Below are 22,427 nucleotides of genomic sequence, written 5' to 3'. Positions count from 1 at the left end.
ACTAGATTCCATGTCCTCTGATGATGATGACGGATGAGAATCCGAGCTTACACCACCCGTGTCTGAATCCACATCTGAGGCTGGGGATAATATCTCCTTCCTCTTTTTTGAAACTGACTTCTGAGACCTCATGGAATCTCTGACCTCCTGTCTAACCAGATCCCTAAGAGTAGACGTAAGGTCAGGGGCCTCGTCCTCAATTAACCGTTGAATGCAGATGCTACACAATTTCTTTTCATGTCCATCTGGAAGTGGCTCCGTACAGATGGCACACTCCCTATGTTTGGATTTGGACACAGATTTCCTCCCCTAATAAGGAGAGAGGGAATACAAGGAGGGACAGCTATCAGAAACGTACTTTCACGAAGCTCACTTACCCATCTCTGCAGCGAAAGGTACCGTGATCGGGGGGTCCTTCTTAGCCGGAGATCTCTTACGGCCTGAGGACTCAGTTGGTTTCTGAGCCTCTTTAGCTCTACCAGCGCGACTACTGCCACTAGAACGCCGCTGGGAGCTGCTCAAAGGCTGTTCAGGTTGCTGCTGCTGCTCACCGCCCAGCTGCGGTGTTCCTTCCAGAGACTCCATATTGGAAATGGTGGACAGGAACAAGCTGTGGCTTCAGTACGCCGTTTAAATTCCTCCCCCTGGGTACCACCCCCGGATGGGGGCCAGCAGGGAAATCACTTGCCGACGACCGGTACTGCGCTGGTAGGGTCGTGACCGCTAGGCGTCCGCTTAAAGCGCTGGACCCCTCGTGGCCAGAAAATCCCTCCCCAGACGCCGGGCGCCGCCATTAGCCAGAAGAAGTCGCTACCGCGCATGCACGGCCGCGTCATCGCCCCGCGCCGCTCGCGACGTCATCCGGACACGCCTCTTCCGGACGCCGCTGCGGCGCTGAGAGTGGACGCGCCGGACAAGGACGGCAGCTCTCCCTAGCCACCGCAGACCCCGGCGCAAGCGGCGGACCGACCCCGGAGGCCCCAGCAGAAGCGGCACCCTGGAGACCCCCAGGTAAAAAGCAGCTGTCGTAGAAGCAAGGCCCTTAATGCCTCGGGCCGCTTCCTCCTGCCGACACCTACACCAACAGTACCCCTGCCGTGTGGTGCTTCCATCTACCTGACCAGGCCGAGGTAGGGGGACCCCGCTACCTGCATCGGTCTGTCAGGCGTGGGATAAATTCTTTCTTCGACCCTCTTCTCGGGGCCTGTCTGAAGAGGTTCCACTGTCAGGGACAGGAAACCAACTGGCGGGGGAGTGAGGTGCCGCCCTTTTTATGTCTGAGGTTTCCTGTCCCTGAAGGGCGGATCCCCTCTCTCGTTGTGCTGTCATGGCGACTGAATAAATGTAAATACATCCGTTAGGACATCAGGACTGCAAGAGGGTGCGGGAATGGAGGACACACTCCATTCCCGCACCCTCTTGCAGTCCTGATGTCCTAACGGATGCATTAACATTTTTTGTCCAATAAAGAGCACGATTACACAGCTACGATAAGGGCGAGTGCCGCATTCATGCTTCTTCTTCTGCTACGTTGTTAACTAAGCTATATGCTACTAGTGCAGAGCACCAGACCCAGAGCTTTCGTGACATCTGCGATTCGGCTGCTCATTAGTGATCTCAAGTCCAGTGGAGCTTGTTCTGCTCTAGTGCCGTCCTCTACTTTCTTTTTGTTGGACTAATTCTTTTGCTTTCCTCATGACTCACAATCCAGAAACGTCAGTGTCTGGATGAAAGATGCAAGAGTCTGTCTGGATCACAGAAACTCACACAGCTTTTATGCAAACACACTGATTACAAGCCAACAGGTCACAGGTGGGAATGTTACCTTTAGTAGCCATTCAAACCCATTTGTGTCAACTTCTGTGCATCTTATCAGGCAAAAATCACCAGAGTATGTGAACCTTTGATCAGGGTCATTTGAATGTTTTGGTTGTCATTACGATTTAAAAAGAGAAAACACAGTAGTTTGACAATAAATGGCTTCACCCAACCACTAACCATAAGTGGAAAAAAAGTTTTGGCGTTAGCATTCATATTCTCTGAAAATAAGGACAAGAAAGCAAAAATTCTGCCGGGGTATGTAAACTTTTGAGCACAACTGTATGCAGAGACGAACTGTGGCTATGAAAAGTCATCATAGCTTCTGGACAAGATGACTCCAGAGATGATGCTGACTAATTCTCATCAGTACTGTGGTTTTTTTATGGTTCGCAGACTGATGATGACGGATAGCAACTACTCCCAGTATCACCTTACCATTGTTAAGGACTGGAAGATCATGCGATACAAATGTATATGGGTCTGACCTGACATTACAATTGATGTACCATGTATTCATGGTGGTTCTGGTGATTTAGTCCTGTACTGATTGTTACGCCCCACAGTGATGCATGAGGATTTGTGGAACCACTGTGCCACAGGACCGGCCTGCCCAGGAAGGGGCGCAGCTAAGCGGCTACCTGGTACTCACTGGAGCTCATTATGGTGGAGACAGATTGAGCTGCAGATAGACACCAGATACCACTTCTGGGCAGAATCAGGTACTACAGCTGCTGACCCCTGCTCAACTAGGTACATTGCCACTGATTTAGGGCTTAGTTCAGACAGGCCAGTCTAGGATACTGGATCAGGGTTTGGCCATTCATGGACTGGGGGATAATGTTCATGCTCTGGCCGCACTGGGACTAGGGGACTTCGGGAATAGGCTTGGCCGCACCGGGACCAGGGAACAATGTTCAGGCACTGACCGCTCTCCGGGACCAGGGGAACAAGTTCAGGCACTGGCCGCTCCAGGAAGAGGGGACTACGAATAAAGGACTGGCCACAAAGGGACCATGGGACTATGGACACAGGACTGGCCACATCGGGACAAGGGAAACCGGTTCAGAACACTGGCTGCACCAGGACCAGGGGACTTCACAACTCACAAGTAGAACACCTTACTGATTAAAATGATTCTACATGTTGGGAGACTTTAATATAGGATGAGTCCCACTAATTGGCTGGGAGCCATCTTGCAGGTGTACTAATTATACTAAAAGCCTCAGCTACCCACTGAGGGGATTTATGATTGATTGATTGATTTACATCTGTTAGCCAGCATAAGTACTTGTGGGGGTTGCCTGGTTACTAGGAATCCCCACATGTACTTATGCTGGCTAACAGATGTACATCATTCAGCTGCGGCAAGAAAAACAATCTCCGAGCACTAAAAAATACTCGAAGGACACCCGAGTGTGTTCGGGAAATCTCGAGTAACAAGTATATTCGCTCATCACTATTAAAGACTGCTATGATTTTATTTCTGTTAGGAGCATTATAGTGGTTCTTCAAGTTTGTGAAGAGTCTGCAGTCTATGTCATGGCAGACTTCTGAATTCTTTTAGTGCGAACTGCTGTCAGGATTCTCTGGTGCCGCTGGTGAGAATGGGAAGTGATGAAACTAAGTATGCGATTTGCATACATGCAGTTACGTGCTGACTAGATATGTGAGGCCTCACTCAATGAAAGTGAATTAAGCGAGGCCAGACACGTTTAGTGGCCAGAAGAATACAAATCGCATACTTTTGCTAACATGACTGTCCACTCTCACTGCTGGCACCAGAGAATCCTGACTACAGTGAGCAGTGAGAATTCAGAAGGTTGCGGCCACCTAGTGTGACTGCAGACTTTCATCACAGACTTGGACAAGCCCTTTAATTATAAAATGTAGCACTGTAGCACACCAATCCTAACAGCATGTAATGTTCTCACTGTCAGGATTCATCTCTGTTTGCTGGTTCCAGCAGTCATCACATGTCCACTTCAGTCATATGTGATTGTCATATGTACAGTCATGTGACAACGAATTTTCTTCCTGCTGCTCTCAGTTTTTCACTGAACATTGAGTGAATTAGGGAGAGCAGCTCGACGGCACGTGACTAAGTGCGCAAATTGCATATGCGCCCTAGATACACCACTGGGGCCACACACTGGACTGAAAATCCTAGAAAGAGCAGAGGATTAAATCACAGGTTAAACTGAATCGTTTATCATAGAGCTATATATCAATCTGGTCAGCTCCCAGTGTTCTATAAGATTATGCCTACACAGGGCCGGTCTCAACACCCAGGAAAGTGTCGGGACCCTACACAGGGCCGGTCTCAACACTCAGGAAAGTGTCGGGACCCTACACAGGGCCGGTCTCAACACTCAGGAAAGTGTCGGGACCCAGAGCAGGTGGAGGGCCCACTCACCATCGGAGGCATCTGCGCACTATGCAGTCACAGTGCAGAGAGCCGGAAGATGCTGACGAGTCCGGAGCAGAGCAGCGGCCAGCGAGGAGAGGTGAGTATTTACTTTTTTTTTTTTTAACAATGTTTGGAGCATCATATGTGGGGGCAATCATATACTGGATCATATGGAGCAGTATACGTGGTCAATTACATATGGAGCAGTAGATGGGGACAATTACATATGGAGCAGTATATGGGGACCTTCCTATTCTGTATGGAGCATTATATTGTGTCCATTATTCTGCATGGAGCAATATATGGGGCTAATTATTCTGTATAGAGCACCATGTGGTGCCCATAATACTGTATGGAGGACAATGTTGTGCCCATAATACTGTATGGAGGACTATACCTTCCGGTATCTGAGCTACTGTAAAAGTTACAAAAGATATCACTCATGTAATGTATGTAGTAAGTGAAATCTTTGGCATTGTACTATACCTATATTTCTCTGCCGTACCTGTGCATCATGAATCGTCGTATGTGTTAAAGGGGCCCACAGACTCTTTCGCCCGGAGCCCAAGAAAATCTGAAACTGGCCCTGTGCCTACGGCTTGGATTGAATTTTCATGGTGACTTGCTCCCTTTAAGAAGCCCATTCATCTCAATTTATGGATTTATAGATTATATTGAACAAGGTCCCTAGGCAGTGGCTCAGAAGCAACATGCATAAAATCGAATACAGCCCTCCCCCATAGAATCCAATACAGCCCTTCTCCCCCGCATAGAATATAACGTAACCGCCCCCCTCCGAGAATGGCCCCACAGTTCAGCAATCACTCATTGATATATTAAATAAAAAAACACACATTCCTCACCTTTCCTCGTGCCCCGCACTGCTCCATGCTCAGCTCCGGTCTCAGCGGCTGCAGTCTGCCTGGCATACAGCAGGTACGCAATGAAGTGACATCATCGCGCACCCGCAGTGTCAGAGGGGAATAATGGGAGAGGGAGCGTCAGCTGATGCTCTGTGCTCCATCATTGCGGCAGGTGACTGGCTGGGGGCCCCTGGAGGAGCGGGGGCCCTAGGCAGCTGCCAGGTATGCCTGATGCTAACACTGGCCCTGAGTATAGCAATTACTTTCTGATTAAGCCACAGTGAGCACCTTGAACATTTTTTTTTAGTCTTCCTGCATTCGCTTAGTCCTACCCTTTTTTTCTTTTCGGGGATAGTGGAGGGAAGACATGGATTAATATACAATTCTCATGAATACCAAATAAAACCCCCAAAATACAAATACAAGAAAAACACCAATTTTGACTTTTTGATAATACAATAAGTAAGATGATATATTGGTAACAGATACAAGCTTCATATGAGAGTTCCTAAATCCTAGTAGCTGCTCCATCTAGGTTCACTTTCCAGTCTACACTAAAAAAAAAAATAGTCCTTTGATAAAAGGAAATCCATTAATATGGTTCGCAACAAAGCTATTCATCAGACAATTACAGAATGTAAATCTGGGGCCTGAAGGTTACAGAAAAGTAGGCAGTGAGGATAAATGAAAAATTTGGGGGCTAAAAATAAACTGCTTCTTGACAACTAAGGAAAAATGAAGCAGTACACTTCTTACCCCAAATGGAGACTTATCATTACATTTCAAATACATGCATATTCATGTTCACCTAGGGCTTAGTGGTTGGATTTTTTTTGCTAAATATTTCAAACTCCAATTTATTTAGTGTGTTCATTTAATCTGAGAGTCACACCGCCACCAGAGGCATCACAAAATGCAATAACCTGGGAAGAATTACTGCCATAGACATAGCTGCAAGGACTGATACTGCAAGGAAGTAATAAGGTAACTGCCCAAAGCATCACACAGTTCTACGTGTGGCAATAAAGCCCAAGTCTTATTACTGTTAATGCACTCAACTTTTAAAGAAATCAAGGATCTTTAAAGTACTGCATAGCCACTTCAAGACTGATATAAAGTTGATAGCCTAGCCATAGACAGGGTACAAAGCTGGAACATCACAACTCCGTACATGGTTTAGTGTCTTTTCTTGGGTACTGCCCCACAGTTTCTACTTAAGCAAATGGGAGCTGCAGTACCTGTGAATGACCACTAAACACTAAACAGTATATGGAGCTATAGTGTGCCATATCTTTATTTTTTATATAGCGCTAACAAATTGCGGAGGACAAATTGCGGAGGACTCCGCATCTATGCACGGCACACACCACCCCCTCCTCTGTTTAAGTGGATCTTAACACTTGCCTGTCTTCATCTCAGACTCTGCTCTTTCTGTGTGCCCAGAGACACTGTTTTCGTCTCTCCTCGTATCTCCTCACATAGTACGTAACTGATGAAGGTCCGGTGTGTTGGACCGAAACGTTTTTTTTTGGGGTACTACATTAAAATTCACTAAGAGCATAAAGTTGAGTGCAAGGTTTTTCTTTATATATACTGTAAGGTGTGGGAACCTACCTTTGCACCACCACCAGTAGTGCACACGTTTCTACCATTTAACCTAAAATCTGAACCCACAGGCAAAAATACACATTTTCAACAAATGAACATTTTAGGCCGGTTTCACATTTGCGTTTGTGTCCGCAGCGTTTCTACCGCATATATCCGCATGCGTTGTGTATTCCTATATTTAACATTAGGTACGCATGCGTTTGTGATTGTTCGCGTTTCGCCACGTTTGACGACGCATGCGTCGTTTCGTCGTTTGCGGCTTGGCGCGGAAATGCAACATGTAGTAATTTTTAGAGGCGTCAAATTTGCCGCCTGGAAACGCATGCGGTCGATTGCGCAAGGTTTGCGCCAAAAAACGCATTGCTGTCAATATAAACGCATGCGTTCAGAAACACATGAGTTTGGTTGCGTTCGTGAACGCATGCATTTCAATTGAAAAAAACATGTCTAGACACTGATAAGCCACGCCCCACATAGGTGATAAAGAGAGGTAGTGGACATTTGCAGGTCACTACTCAGCAGACACTGAAGCAGAGCAGACAGACAAGCACCTTGGAGGAAACCAGACTCTGAACAATGTGAGTATATCCTAGCCAATGCCTTTATTTTCAATTTTCTGTCTCTACATGTCCTAATTTCTGCCATTTCTTTCTTTCTACATGCATCAGAATGTCTTCTTCTTCGGCTTCTTCTCATTAGGAGTTTCTTCCTGGGCCGTTGGAAGTCGAGCATGTCAGTGAGGTGAGTACTTGCCTCGTCCGATTGGTAAGTATTCACTGTCACATCCACACATGGGACAATTTTTGTTTTTCTTTTTAGAGCTCTTCTTCATCTGCGGCAGAGACTGGGCAGGAGCAGCGGAGTCCAGGTCGGGTGGAAAGACGGCAGCGGGTACATATACAAGGCTGACTGTTTTATGTATCCTCAGTGTAATATTCTTGAATCTTCCTCTCTTTCCATTTGTATTTCTTTACTTTTTTCTTCTGGAATGCTTTTGTATGTTGACTTTCCTATTCATGCCATTTCTCGGCATCTTTTTTCTTTCTTTTCCTTATGTTAATTGACCAAACTTTAATGACTTTATTTATTTTTTAGGTTTCACAACGGGAGGATGATCTGATTGAGAATGAACTCATCTCCCTGGTCCAGGAGCGAATCCCGTTGTGGGACACCCGGGATCCACTGCACTCAACGTCACGCTGCGGCGCCTGTGGAATGAGGTGGCCAAAGAGCTGTGGCATGGCTGGGACAACGCCCCGACTCGGGTCCGAAGTGCATTTGGTAAGTCTTGCACTGCAGTGTGAAGCAGCAGAGACCTTGGCCGTGCTCACTCGACTGTGTGTGATGAAAGAAACTCTCAGGAGTTTCTTTCATCACACACAGTTGTGTGAGCACGGCCAAAAGTCCTTTTTGTGACCATTTTTATTTCAGTGGCCAAAGTCAAAACACGTTGGCGTTCGATTAATGACCGCTTCAACAAGGACCTGCATCAAGACCCGTGTTCCCAGTGGTTCAGGAGCAAGGATCCGAACGTACAAATACCATCGCGTTCTGGCATTTTTAAGACCAGTCCTTGCCCAGAGAGCGTAAGTATTTATCACGTGCATTAGGTTGTATTGCATTGCCATACTATGTATGTTTCTATTCCACAGGATTTGGCGTCTGGTTTATTTTTGGTATTAATTTTCTTTTTCCTTTTTTCACAGCACATGGAGCACTACTGTTGGCCCAAGTTCTGGAGTGGTCCTTCATCCGACAGCCGCGGACCCATCACAGCCATCCAGCAGCGCAGCAGCAAGTGGGCCTTCCACACTAACTGGAGACCAGGAAGCTGGTCCATCAGGTCTTTCCCTTTCGCAGTCCTCTTCCACTGCCCCCTTTTTTGGGGGGCTCCTCCCAGCAGCGGCAGACGGCTTCGGACAGGTCACTCATGCCCGAGTTTTTGCACTTGAGCTCGGTTTTACACGAAGCAATCAAGGCTTTGGGTGACCGAATGGATGTTTCACATAGCCTCTTGAATACACGTATCCAGGAGGTCACCAAAAGCTTTGATCAAGTGAAACCCGACCTCCAGAGGCCAGCATATCATTTTTTCAACCAAATTGAACAGGGCATGTCGGAACACCTTACTCCTGATCTCCAGCTGAGTGTCATGCAGGCCTGCAATGCTGCTTACGTGCAGGCTATGCAGCAGAGTCGGTATTTCCAGCAGACAGTGTCGGCATATCCAACTGTGCCTTCACTGTCACGATTAACCTCAATGCTGACCTCTGCTGCATACCACTGCATGGCCACCTCAATTCCTTCCACAGCCGGACACCACTACAGCGCCAGCACCATGCCGTGTGCAGTTGGACATCCCACCACCACCATGACAACCGCTGCTCCAGCTTGGACCTCCTCCACTGACACCACAATGCAGCAGGACCCTGGCATGGCCTTCTGTACCGCCACCACCACGATGCAGCAGGACCCTGGCATGGCCTTCCGTACCGCCACCACCACGATGCAGCAGGACCCTGGCATGGCTTTCCGTACCGCCACCACCACGATGCAGCAGGACCCTGGCATGGCCTTCCGTACCGCCACCACCACGATGCAGCAGGACCCTGGCATGGCCTTCCGTACTGCCACGATGCAGCAGGGCCCTGGCATGGCCTTCCGCTCTACAAGTGCTATGGACTCTGGCATTGCTGCACGCTCTACGAGTGCTATGGACTCTGGCATGGCTGCACGCTCTATGAGCACTATGGACTGACACGGTGCAGCCGGACCCTGACAGGTCACCCACCACCACGCCACGCCATATGAGCCCACCAATACCTCCCAGAACCCGTCAAACTAAAAAAAACACACAAAAAAACCCAGAACTCTAAGCATTCCTCCCCCTTCACCTCCCAATGTGTCTGTAATGTTAGAATTGTCTCACCCTTCCAGTGCGTCTCAAGCCTCTCATGTGTCAAGCCCCATCCCCGAACTACCAGACCCCACTAGTTTCATTGCCCCTTCTCCTGTCACCTCTGCGTCGTCCACGGTTAGCCAGGCCTCAGTGCTTCACACCCCCCGTTTACACTACTCTACCCCAAGCCGGCGCAGTTAAATACATTTTTTGGTTTGTTAAAAAAATAAATACAATTTGATTTGCAACAATTATGTTTGGTTTATTGTGTCTATCGCCGCTGGCAACACACACCGTGCGCCAAATAAGAAACTTCGCCACACACTTAATTTTTGGGCCACATCATATTTCCAGTAGTTATAAAAAAAAAAGACTGCAGCTTTGTGTGTCTTTAGTATAAAGATATGAGGTGGGCCAAAAAATAATAGATGTATTATCTCCATAATCTCTTCTTTCTGCTGTGACTAGTGTTGCAGTCTGAAGAGAAAATGGCGGAAATACAGTGCACAACTCTACTGAACAGGTCAGGTGTCAAAAAAACTAATTAGTTAGGAAACCTGACCTGGTGAGTAGAGAACTGCCTTGTATAACCTCCATTTTCTCTTCTGTGTACGTAATCTATTCCACACAAAGTGAAGGGACAATGGTGGTCATACACGGCATATCTATGCTCACCTGGACAGGTGTCAGAAATAGTGAATTCATGAGGCTGTTATATGTGCATCATGAATTCAATATTTCTGATACCTGACTTGATGAGTATAGATCTCTTTAATGTGACAGTCATTGTCTCTTCAGTCTGTCCAATGGATACTGCAGAACAGAATCAGGACGCAATGACGTCACCAAGCGTAAAGCAACATGGCTGCCATAACACAAGCAGTATGTGGCCAGTATTTTATATCAGTATTTGTAAGCAAAAACAATGAGTGGAACAATTAGAGGCAAATTATGTTATTAACATAATAACTAGCACCTCTGCCTTTAACACCCACTCCTGTTTTTGGCTTACAAATACTGATATTAAATATAGACCAAATATTGCTAGTTTGACAGACTTGGTTTGTGGAGTAAAAACATAGGAGACACGGTCAACACAACCAAAACTAAAGTTTATTAATGAGAAATATTATCATTTCAGATAATTACTGTTACAGATCTAATTACAACAGGACATTTACACAACATTGTCCTGCCATGACACTCGTCCAATATCTGAATCAAAAAATGCAGCAAATTGGTCCCGCATGTGACCAACTGCTGCTGTTGACTGCAGCGGGTGATGCTGGAAATCGGGCAGTGGGTGTGCAACTGGTTCATCCAGTTCAATGTTGGGCCGCTCCTTAGCCATTATATAATCGTGCAGAACCACACAGGCTTTGACCACCTCGTCGACTGTTTCCACTTTTAGATTTATGGCTGATGGAAGAATGCGCCATTTAGAGACCAGAATGCCAAAGGAACACTCTACTGTTCTTCGGGCCCTGGTCAGTCTGTAGTTAAAGATCCTTCTAGTGTGGTTCAAGTCCCTACTGGAATATGGCTTCAGTAGGTTTTCACACATCTGGAAGGCCTCATCCCCAACCATAACAAATGGCATCGGTGGACCTTGAGTGTTGGGGAGAGGTTGTGGCAGGGGAAAATTGAAATTTTTGCCATACACATGCCGGCCCATATCCGAGTTCTTGAAAGTCTGGGAATCGTTGCCACGACCAAAAGCTCCAATGTCCACGGCGATGAAGCGACAGTCCGCATCAGCTATTGCCATGAGCACCACAGAAAAATATTTTTTATAGTTAAAAAACTTTGATCCTGTTCTGGCAGGTTTGATAATGCGGATGTGCTTTCCATCCACCGCTCCTAAACAGTTTGGGAAATCACACACACTCCAGAATTTTTCAGCTATTTCAAGCCACATGTCCAAGGTGGGTAGGGGTATAAAGTCATCCCGGAGTACATTCCACAAAGCCCGGCAGGTGTCCGCAACTATTCCGGACATGGTGGATATTCCAAGCCGGTATTGGAAGTGGAGGGATGATAAACTCCCTCCGGTTGCCAGAAATCTGGAAGAAAAAAAAAAAAAAATTAAAATCTATTCTATTTATGGTGTGTTTACGCTAAAGAAAGCTAGGAAAATACCCAAAACATACATGTCTGAAAACACAAAATTTGGACTGTCATTGGTTTAGATTTGTGACGCACCTTAATGTACCCAGCAGACGTTCCTCGGGTGGAATCGCTCTACGGAGCTGGGTGTCCTGTCTCCATATGGTTCCTTGGACACGAGCAAGCAAATCCCGGAACGAGTCTTGCGACATCCTTGTATATTCATGGAATTTCTCTGGGTTAGAATTAAGCTCGCCATACAGCGTGTGATAGGCTCCATGGCTCTCATGTAGTTCGATAATGGGGTGTCTCCAAAAACGCCGACATTGTCTCCTTCTCCATCTGTCGTGATTTCTGTCTTGCTTCCAAGCAAAAGCACAGGCAAGAAACAGCTTGATGCTTAAATCCAGGTTGAAATAAAAGCTCTCCATGCAAAGATCCATCATGACACAGGATACAGGAGCAAAATCTGAATATTACAGCTGTTCAGGGGTCTATATAAAGAAATCCCATAATACACGCCCTCTGTAGTCACATTGGCGGTGTCTGGTTATCTAGATTTTTCTCTTGTGAAATTTCTCATGCGCACAAAAACCGCAAATGCAGGAAAAAACGCATATAAACGCGTACAAACGCAGCGGTTTTTTTACCACATGCGATACCGCTTGCGTCTAAAAAACGCCACGTTTGTACGCGTTTAGATGTGGTTTTTCCACCCCTTGCGGATGCGTATTAAACGCTGCGGATTTAAATGCAAGTGTGAAACTAGCCTTAGAACTTGGACTATTAACTAACTTCTTCAATATGATTTCCATCATTTTCAATGCAAAGGTTGATGCGCTTTGCAATAGTCTATTCATAAAGTCATATTATTTAAAATTATAGCTAATGAGAATTCCTGTGTGTCCAGATTTTAGGGACACCCTGTATAGAGCTCAGCATTAAGAGAACTGGTAGATCAGCAGCAGATAAATCAGTGGTTCTATCAAATCAACAGAAAGCAGCTTAGTAAGTGACATCACTGGAATCAGGGTCTCTGGCCCTATATACATGCTGCTCTAAGATGGCATAGCAAACACCTGTTGACAAATTCCTTTTAAAAACCCATCAACAAAAAGATAAAAACACAAACAATACTAAACTGCTTTAACAAAAATATATAGTGAAATGTTTTAATGTTCCCAATGCCATGCCGATTACATATAGGTTCTGTTATCAGTTTCACTTATCGAGAAGGGCAGATCTGAATACCTCATAATGGAGTCCCACAGCCCTGTGTTCTCTTCTGGAGCACTGCTCAGGAGATCGGCATGAACTTGATCCGGCTTTTTCTGCACCTGCACGGCAGAATAAAAACATCAACCAGCGCTTCCCATATGGAAATGGAATTTGCTAAAACCCACTTTACTATTGCGATGTTTAAGCTCTCACAAGCATTTCCTAGACTACTATTGACCTTGCCAGAAATCCTCTGTTTTATTGCATTTTATTTTTTCCTTTGAATCTAGAAGGTCATTCAATGACATTAAAACTTGCAGAGCTTCTTGGGGTAATTCAGCCTGTGCAGAATAACATAGCACAGAAGAGCTGAAGATGACTTTCCGCATAGACAACTGGATTCCTTTCAACTATTGTGTGAAGACCTGTCTCTCTTCACATGTTGAGTTTGCTTCCATTTTTTTTTTTTTACTGTGTATTTATAAAGCAGATGCTGGCAGATGGGAGATAAAAATGCAGAATTCGCTACAATTTAAAGCAATTTATACCTATAATAAGTCCTATTCAAGCCCTAGTCATTGCTTTTTCCTGGGCTGGCCGATTGTTTAACTATTGCAGCACTGCCCATATCAAACACAATTCGCAGGAAGTGTGAAGGCCGCTCTCTACTACCCCTGATCTCACTGCAGAGCTGTGTGTGATTATAATGGATAAAGTCGTAGTTACTCACCGATAACGGTGTTTCTCGGAGCCCATGACAGCACTACGGAGAGAGGGGATCCGCCCTTCAGGGACAGGAAACCTACAGATAAAAGGGCGGTACCTCTCCCTCGCATCAGTTGGTTTACAGAGCATCGGAGGACCTCCAGGTTAGTTTACAACAGAGAAAAAATCATATTACAACATTTCTTAAAAGAGGAACCCCGTGCCTATACTCATACTATATACACTATATACATTATATGTAATTAAAGGTGCTCACCGCACTCGTGATGGGAGGGAATAAGCGAGTGCTGTCATGGGCTCCGAGAAACACCGTTATCGGTGAGTAACTACGACTTTCTCGGTCTCCCATGACAGCACTACGGTGAGAATTGCAGAGACTAAGCTTAGGGAGGGACCACCGCCTCGAGAACCCTTCGTCCGAAGGTTAAGTCAGACACAGAGGCTAGATTTAATCTACAGTGTCTAAAAAAGGTCGATGGTGATGACCAGGTGGCCGCTTTACAGATTTGCTCTATTGATACCTCTGACCTCTCAGCCCATGAGGTAGCTACTGCTCTTGTGGAATGTGCTCTTATACCATCTGGGATCTCATTCCCCGAGGATGAATATGCCAAGACTATCGCCTCCTTTATCCACCTCGCCAAAGTACCCTTGGATGCCCGAAATCCTTTTCTGGGACCCTGGAAACAGACAAACAGAGAGCCTTCCTTCCTATACTCTCTGGTGGAATCTAAGTATTGGATTAGGCACCTTCTGACGTCTAGATTATGGAAGTTCTGCTCTTTCTCATTTTTTGGGTTTGGACAAAAGGATGGCAGGGAGACTTCTTGTGACCTATGGAATTTTGATGCCACTTTTGGCAAATAGGCCAGGTCAGGTCTAAGAGTGACTCTATCATCTAATATTTTAGTGAAGGGTGGATTAGAGGATAAGGCTTGAATGTCACTTATTCTGCGGGCGGATGTTAACGCTACCAAGAGAATGGTTTTAAGTGATAAAGTTTTAATGGGAATCGTTTCTATGGGTTCGAATGGAGGACCCGTTAACGCCGAGAGGACTAAATTTAAGTCCCATGAGGGCACTTTCTGAGAGACTAATGGCTTTGATCTCGTCACCGCCTTAACAAATCTAATTATCCATGGGTTGGCCGCAATATTATGATTATAGAGTGCTCCTAGAGCTGCTATTTGTACTTTAAGAGTACTAACCGACAACCCCTGTTCCAGACCTTTTTGTAGGAACTCCAGTATTTTAGGAATTGAGGGCCCATCTTGGACTTTTACTTTGGAGACGGACAGAAATTTTTTCCATGTCTTCCCATTTATTCTAGTAGTGATGGGTTTTCTACTTTTTAACAACGTGGTGACTAAGTTATCTGAGAAACCCCTTTCTTTTAATAGTCCCCGTTCAAAAACCAGGCTGTCAAATGTAAGTTCGATTCCTGTGGGTGGAAGATCGGCCCTTGATGTAGAAGGTCTGGTATATTCGGCAGGACCAATGGGTCCGAGACCGAAAGCATCCTCAGCCAGGAGAACCACGTCCTTTTTGGCCAGAACGGGGCTTTGAGGATCATTTTCGCTTTGTCCTCTCTGACTTTCCGAATGACTGCCGGGATCAGAATATTTGGAGGAAAAGCATAAGTCAATTTTTGAGTCCACGGAATCATAAAGGCATCTAGAGCCTGTGGATTCCCTACCGGGTTCAGTGAGCAGAATTTGTTCACCTTTTTGTATTTGTAATTGGCGAATAGATCTATTGTCGGTGCTCCCCACATTTTTGTGATCTGATCGTAGATGGATTGGTTTAGGGACCACTCGCCTTGTTTTAACAGCGATCGACTCAGGTAATCTGCTCTCTCGTTGTTTGAACCCTGAATGTGTAGCGCAGAGAGGGATAGTAGATTTTCTTCCGCAAGGTTGAAAATTTGGGCTGAAGAACTCATGAGTGCCTGAGACCTTGTTCCTCTCTGGTGGTTTATATACGCTACAGTCACTTTGTTGTCCGAAAAGATTCGGACATGATGTCCCTGAATATAGGTCAGAAAAGAAAGAAGAACCTGAAGCACTGCCCAAAGTTCTTTTTGGTTTGAGGATGCTGATAGTTCCTGAACTGACCAGGTTCCCTGGGCCACTTTGTCCCCCATGTGAGCCCCCCACTCTGTGGGACTCGCATCGGTTGTTATTACCCGGGATATTTGTGTCACCCAAGGAACTCCCTTTGATAAGTTTTGGCTTTCTGCCCACCAACGAAGGGAATGAATAACTGAGGAATTCAGGGTGATTCGACTTTCCAAGTTGTCTTTTAGTATTTACTGCCATTCGAGTACGTGCCACTGAAGTTCTCTTGTGTGGAACTGTGCGAAGGGTATCACTGGTAGGCATGAGGACAGAGAGCCTAGTAGTGACATTGCTCTCCTTACAGTCATGGAAGGATGGTGAAAAGTTCGCGCTATCATGGCTAATATGTTGTCTTTTTTGGGGTTTGGAAGTCGGCATTCTTGGACTCGGGAGTCTAATGTCAGACCTAGGAACTCCTGTACTTGACAGGGTTCCAACTTTGATTTTTTTAAGTTTATGAGCCACCCCAAGTCCGTCAAGATAGTCATTACCCGGTCCCTCTGTTCTTTGCAACTTTGGGCCGCGTTGCTTACGATGAGAAAGTCGTCTAGGTAAGGGACTATTAATATATTTTGTTCCCTTATGTGGGCCATCATTTCTGCTATTATTTTTGTGAATATTCGAGGAGCTATAGAGATTCCGAACGGAAGAGCTCTGTACTGGAAAAATCTTAATTGTCCTTTTATGGGAACTGCCAATCTTAGGAATTTTTTAGATTGATTGTGGATGGGCACATGATAATATGCATCGGTTAGGTCTATCACGACCATGTAGCAATTCGGAAACAGGATTTTTATGGTGGACTTTATTGTTTCCATTTTGAATTTGTAATTTTTTACGTATTTGTTCAGGTTTTTTAGATTTATAATGGTCCGAAAGGACCCATCGGGTTTTGGTACTAAAAAAAGAGGGGAGAAAAACCCTTCTCCTACTTCCTGAGGGGGGATTTCTTGAATCACAGATTTTTGCAGTAGAGAAATAATTTCTTTCTCTAAAGCTGCTTGTTCTGCCACCGAGGATCTTATTTTCGTTTCTATGTACTTCCGGGGAGGAAAAGAAATAAAATCTATTTTTAGACCGTACTGTATGATGTTTAGAATCCAGGTGTTGTTCCCATTTATTCTGCTCCCTGGGGGGTCTGCGGCGGAAAAATCTCCGATTCCGAAGGGACTGCCTGAATGGGGCTGGGCCCAAATTTGGAAACCCCTTCTTTTTGTCTCCTGCTTTTTGGAGGATGTCATCCAGGGTCTCTCCAAACAGAAAATTTCCTTCACACGGAATAGAACATAGCTTTAGCTTTGTCTGGATATCTCCAGGCCAGCTTTTGAGCCATAAGGTTCTTCTGGCTGCGTTGGAGAGAGCAGCGGCCTTAGATGTTAACCGTACAGAGTCTGCCGAGGAGTCCGCCAGGAATGCTGCTGCTGCTCTAATTGCAGGTATAGAATCCAGTAATTTATTCCTGGGTAGCCCGTCTCTAATTTGACTCTCTAATTGATCAATCCACACCATCAGAGATCTGGAGGTGCAGATAGCCGCAACAGTAGGCCTCAAGCTACCCCCAGCCGATTCCCATGCCCCTTTAAGAAATGTGTCTGCTTTCTTATCTAAAGGGTCTCTGAGGGTACCCATGTCCTCGAACGGGAGCGCAAATTTTTTCGAGGCTTTTGCCACCGCTACATCCAACTTTGGTGCCTTATCCCAGGAAGTGGATGCGTCATCTTCGAAGGGATACTTCCTTTTAAGCGAGGGCACCGAAGAGTTTCTCCTATCTGGTTTCTCCCATTCTTTTTTAATTAGGGATTGGACATTGGGATTTAGAGGAAAGGTTTTCCGTTTTTTTTGTCCCAAGCCACCAAACATTACGTCTTGGGCTGTTTTGTCAGGTTTAGGCTCCTCCACCCCCATAGTAGCCCTAACGGCTCTCACTAAGGTATCCACTTCCTCGAGTGGAAAACAATGTCGGCCTGAATCTTCCTCGGAGGAGTATAGGGAGGAGTCAGAATCGTCCGAATCTGCGTCCTCAGATGAGGATCGGACAGAGTGGGATTGTACGGTTTCCTTTACTTTATCTTTTCGTTTTTTGGAGGAAGATACAGCATTCTGAACCTCAGATCTAATGATATTTTTTAGCTCGGATGCAAAGTCGGGAGTCTCCTCACATAGCACACGCTGGATACATGATTTACAAAGCTTTTTGTCCCAGGCTACTGGTAAAGCTTTGTCACAGATGGGGCAGGATTTGCTTTTCCTTTTCTCCAACTTCTTCTTTCCCTATTAAGGGAGAAGAGGGAGCCCTATTATAATATATACCGTATATACTCGAGTATAAGCCGAGATTTTCAGCCCAAAATTTTGGGCTGAAAGTGCCCCTCTCGACTTATACTCGAGTCAAGGTGGGTGGCAGGGTCGGCGGGTGAGGGGGAGAGGGCGCTGAGGCATACTTACCTAGTCCCAGCGATCCTCGCGCTGTCCCTGCCGTCCCACGGTCTTCTGTGCTGCAGCTTCTTCCCCTCTTCAGCAGTCACGTGGGACCGCTCATTACAGAAATGAATAAGCGGCTCCACCTCCCATAGGGGTGGAGCCGCCTATTCATTCCTCTAATCAGCGGTGCCGGTGACCGCTGATAGAGAAAGAAGCTGCAGCACCGAAGACCAGGCAGAGGGACAGCGCGAGGATCGCCAGGACTAGGTAAGTATAGCATATTCACCTGTCCTCGTTCCAGCCGCCGAGCGTCGCTCCATCTTCCCGGCCGGCACCTCCATCTTCCCGGCGTCTGCGCTCTGACTGTTCAGGCAGAGGGCGCGATGACGCATATAGTGTGCGCGGCGCCCTCTGCCTGATCAGTCAGCGCAGAGACGCCGGGAAGATGGAGGCGCCGGAACGAGACGCCGGGAGCTGCAAGCAAGAGAGGTGAGTATGTGTTTTTTTTTTTTTTATTGCAGCAGCAGCAGCGGCGGCGGCAGAGATTTATGTGGAGCATCTATGGGGCACAATGAACGGTGCAGAGCACCGTATATGGCACAGCTATGGGGCACAGTGAACGGTGCAGAGCACCGTATATGGCACAGCTATGGGGCACAATGAACGGTGCAGAGCACCGTATATGGCACATCTATGGGGCACAGTGAACGGTGCAGGGCACCGTATATGGCACATCTATGGGGCACAGTGAACGGTGCAGGGCACCGTATATGGCACATCTATGGGGCACAGTGAACGGTGCAGGGCACCGTATATGGCACATCTATGGGGCACAGTGAACGGTGCAGAGCACCGTATATGGCACATCTATGGGGCACAGTGAACAGTGCAGAGCACCGTATATGGCACATCTATGGGGCACAATGAACGGTGCAGAGCACCGTATATGGCACAGCTATGGGGCACAGTGAACGGTGCGGAGCACCGTATATGGCACATCTATGGGGCACAGTGAACGGTGCGGAGCACCGTATATGGCACATCTATGGGGCACAGTGAACGGTGCAGAGCACCGTATATGGCACATCTATGGGGCACAGTGAACGGTGCAGAGCACCGTATATGGCACATCTATGGGGCACAGTGAACGGTGCAGAGCACCGTATATGGCACATCTATGGGGCACAGTGAATGGTGCAGAGCACCGTATATGGCACATCTATGGGGCACAGTGAACGGTGCAGAGCACCGTATATGGCACATCTATGGGGCACAGTGAACGGTGCAGAGCACCGTATATGGCACATCTATGGGGCACAGTGAACGGTGCAGGGCACCGTATATGGCACATCTATGGGGCACAGTGAACGGTGCAGGGCACCGTATATGGCACAGTGAACGGTGCAGGGCACCGTATATGGCACATCTATGGGGCACATTGAACGGTGCAGGGCACCGTATATGGCACATCTATGGGGCACAGTGAACGGTGCAGGGCACCGTATATGGCACATCTATGGGGCACAGTGAACGGTGCAGAGCACCGTATATGGCACATCTATGGGGCACAGTGAACGGTGCAGAGCACCGTATATGGCACATCTATGGGGCACAGTGAACGGTGCAGGGCACCGTATATGGCACATCTATGGGGCACAGTGAACGGTGCAGAGCACCGTATATGGCACATCTATATGGCACAGTGAACGGTGCAGGGCACCGTATATGGCACAGTGAACGGTGCAGGGCACCGTATATGGCACATCTATGGGGCACAGTGAACGGTGCAGGGCACCGTATATGGCGCATCTATGGGGCACAGTGAACGGTGCAGAGCACCGTATATGGCACATCTATGGGGCACAGTGAACGGTGCAGAGCACCGTATATGGCACATCTATGGGGCACAGTGAACGGTGCAGAGCACCGTATATGGCACATCTATGGGGCACAGTGAACGGTGCAGAGCACCGTATATGGCACATCTATGGGGCACAATGAACGGTGCAGAGCACCGTATATGGCACAGCTATGGGGAAATATGAACGGTGCAGAGCACTGTATGGCACAGCTATGGGGAAATAATGATCTATTTTTATTTTTGAAATTCACCGGTAGCTGCTGCATTTCCACCCTAGGCTTATACTCGAGTCAATAAGTTTTCCCAGTTTTTTGTGGCAAAATTAGGGGTCTCGGCTTATACTCGGGTCGGCTTATACTCAAGTATATACGGTACATTCACGAAGATCAACTCACCATTCGGACGTGCAGGCAGGTACCGGTTGTGGAGGGGGCCCTGGGTCTGGAATGGAAGGTTCCCGAGGAGGTGAATTAGTCTTCGCAGCAGACCTGCTGCGCTGTGTAGAACGACTGCTAGACCCACTCCTGGCGCTCTTAGGGTCTGTTTTCTTATGGTGCTGCTGCCTCGGCTGCAGCTCCTGTGGATCGCTGTCTTCCATGATTTACAGGGAGATGGTGCGACAACTATGTGTGCACCATCTCCCTATTTGTATTTGGCGCCACCTCCGGCGTTCCCCGCACTTCCGGTCCTGCGTCACGTCCTCCAGGGAGAAAGGAAGCTACCGCGCATGCGCGCGGCGATGACCCGGAAGTCCTGCCGCATTTCCGGAGCGGCGGCCATCTTAGTACACCCGCAGCGTGCGCTTGTCGGCACAGGACCTCCGGGTGATCCAGCGCCCCTTCTTCACGTCGGAATCGGCGGCGTTCTCCCTCCGCCCACCCTGAAGAACCCCTCGGTTCCAGCGGTGGCGGCTTCGGGAGCCGGACAAGCCGCGGCAGGAGCCTCCTCGCTGCCGGAACTCGACCGCCCGGTCCATCGGTCTTCCTAACAGGTACCACCGAAAAGAGGTTCCCTGTTCAGGGACAGGAAACCAACTGATGCGAGGGAGAGGTACCGCCCTTTTATCTGTAGGTTTCCTGTCCCTGAAGGGCGGATCCCCTCTCTCCGTAGTGCTGTCATGGGAGACCGAGAAAGTAAAGCTTTTAACCCATCTGCAATACAGCAGAGCTGTGAGAGCTGCAGCAAATGTGTTTGCAAGGAGACAAAGGTCAGTTCTACTGTACGTTGTTAGTTATGTGTCTCACACTGGTGCTGGCCTCTTATTAAAAATAAGCTCTGGAGGCAGACTCTTATGCAAATCAGTGTCTGGCCCACTGTTATTAACAGATCATTTAGACTATGTGCACACGTTGCGGATTAGGCTTAGGAATTTCTGGTGCGGATTCTGCCTCTCCTGGCAGAAAACGCACCTGCGGATTTGTCGCGTTTTTTGTGCTGTTCCGCGGCGTTTTTTGTGCGTTTTTGCTGTGGTTTTCTTGCGGATTTGCTGCGTTTTTTACCCCTGCGGTTTTCTATAATGGAATGGGTACAAAAACGCTGCAGATTCACAAAAAAGAAGTGACATGCTACTTCTTTTAAACCGCAGTGTTTCCGCAGCGGATTTTCCGCAAAGTGTGCACAGCATTTTTTTTTCTCATTGATTTACATTGTACTGTAAATCAATTGCGGATCTGCAGCGTTTCTGCACCTCAAAAAACGCTGCGGATCCACAGAGAATCCGCAACGTGTGCACATACCCTTACATACAAGAAAAACATGGATTTCTCCAGAACAGAGGTGTCAAACTCATTTTCACCAAGGGCCACATCAGCATTATTGTTGCCTTCAAAGGGCCTCATGTAATTCTAAGGGCTTATGCAAAACTCCATGCAATATAGAACGAGCATGAGTATGAGACTGCAATGCTCGGACTGGCCAGGGGCTGTAACAGATGTCACTGGTTCTTCTCGACCTTTCTGCAGCTTTTGACACTGTTGACCACCCTCTCCTGCTCTCTAGGCTCCAGTCACTTGGCATTAAGGACACTGCTCTCTCCTGGTTCTCCTCCTATCTTTCCGACCGCTCCTTCAGTGTTCTGTTCTCTGGCTCCACTTCATCTCCTCTTCCTCTCACTGTTGGGGTACCTCAGGGCTCAGTCCTTGGCCCCCTTCTGTTCTCTCTCTACACGGCCCCAATTGGACAGACCATCAGCAGATTTGGCTTTCAGTACCATCTTTATGCCGACGACACACAACTATATACGTCATCCCCTGACCTTACCCCCGCTGTACTACAGAATGCCACTGACTGTCTGTCCGCAGTCTCCAACATCATGTCCGCTCTCTATCTGAAACTCAACCTCTCCAAAACTGAACTTCTTCTGCTCCCACCATCTACTAAC

At 47.2% G+C, this 22,427-nt stretch overlaps 2 protein-coding genes across 2 annotated transcripts in view; both read right to left on the bottom strand.

The window, feature by feature from the left end:
• Positions 1–22,427, bottom strand: part of UGGT2 (UDP-glucose glycoprotein glucosyltransferase 2) — a 559,388-nt gene that overhangs the window by 92,973 nt on the left and 443,988 nt on the right. The window contains exon 31 of the mRNA XM_069758034.1: positions 12,956–13,041. Within this exon, the coding sequence (XP_069614135.1) occupies positions 12,956–13,041 (86 nt within the window). The remainder of the gene's footprint in view (positions 1–12,955; positions 13,042–22,427) is intronic.
• Positions 10,729–12,061, bottom strand: LOC138672218 (uncharacterized). Its single transcript, XM_069760214.1, has 2 exons — positions 11,801–12,061; positions 10,729–11,661 (listed from the first exon to the last, which is right to left on the bottom strand). Exons 1-2 carry the CDS (start codon positions 11,914–11,916, stop codon positions 10,776–10,778), a joined length of 1,002 nt encoding a protein of 333 aa, XP_069616315.1. The 5' UTR covers positions 11,917–12,061; the 3' UTR covers positions 10,729–10,775.

This window comes from Ranitomeya imitator, chromosome 3, assembly GCF_032444005.1.
Source record: "Ranitomeya imitator isolate aRanImi1 chromosome 3, aRanImi1.pri, whole genome shotgun sequence".
Classification (NCBI taxonomy): domain Eukaryota; kingdom Metazoa; phylum Chordata; class Amphibia; order Anura; family Dendrobatidae; genus Ranitomeya; species Ranitomeya imitator.
Note: the sequence above shows the minus strand (reverse complement) of the source record. Positions and strands in the feature narration are given on the sequence as shown.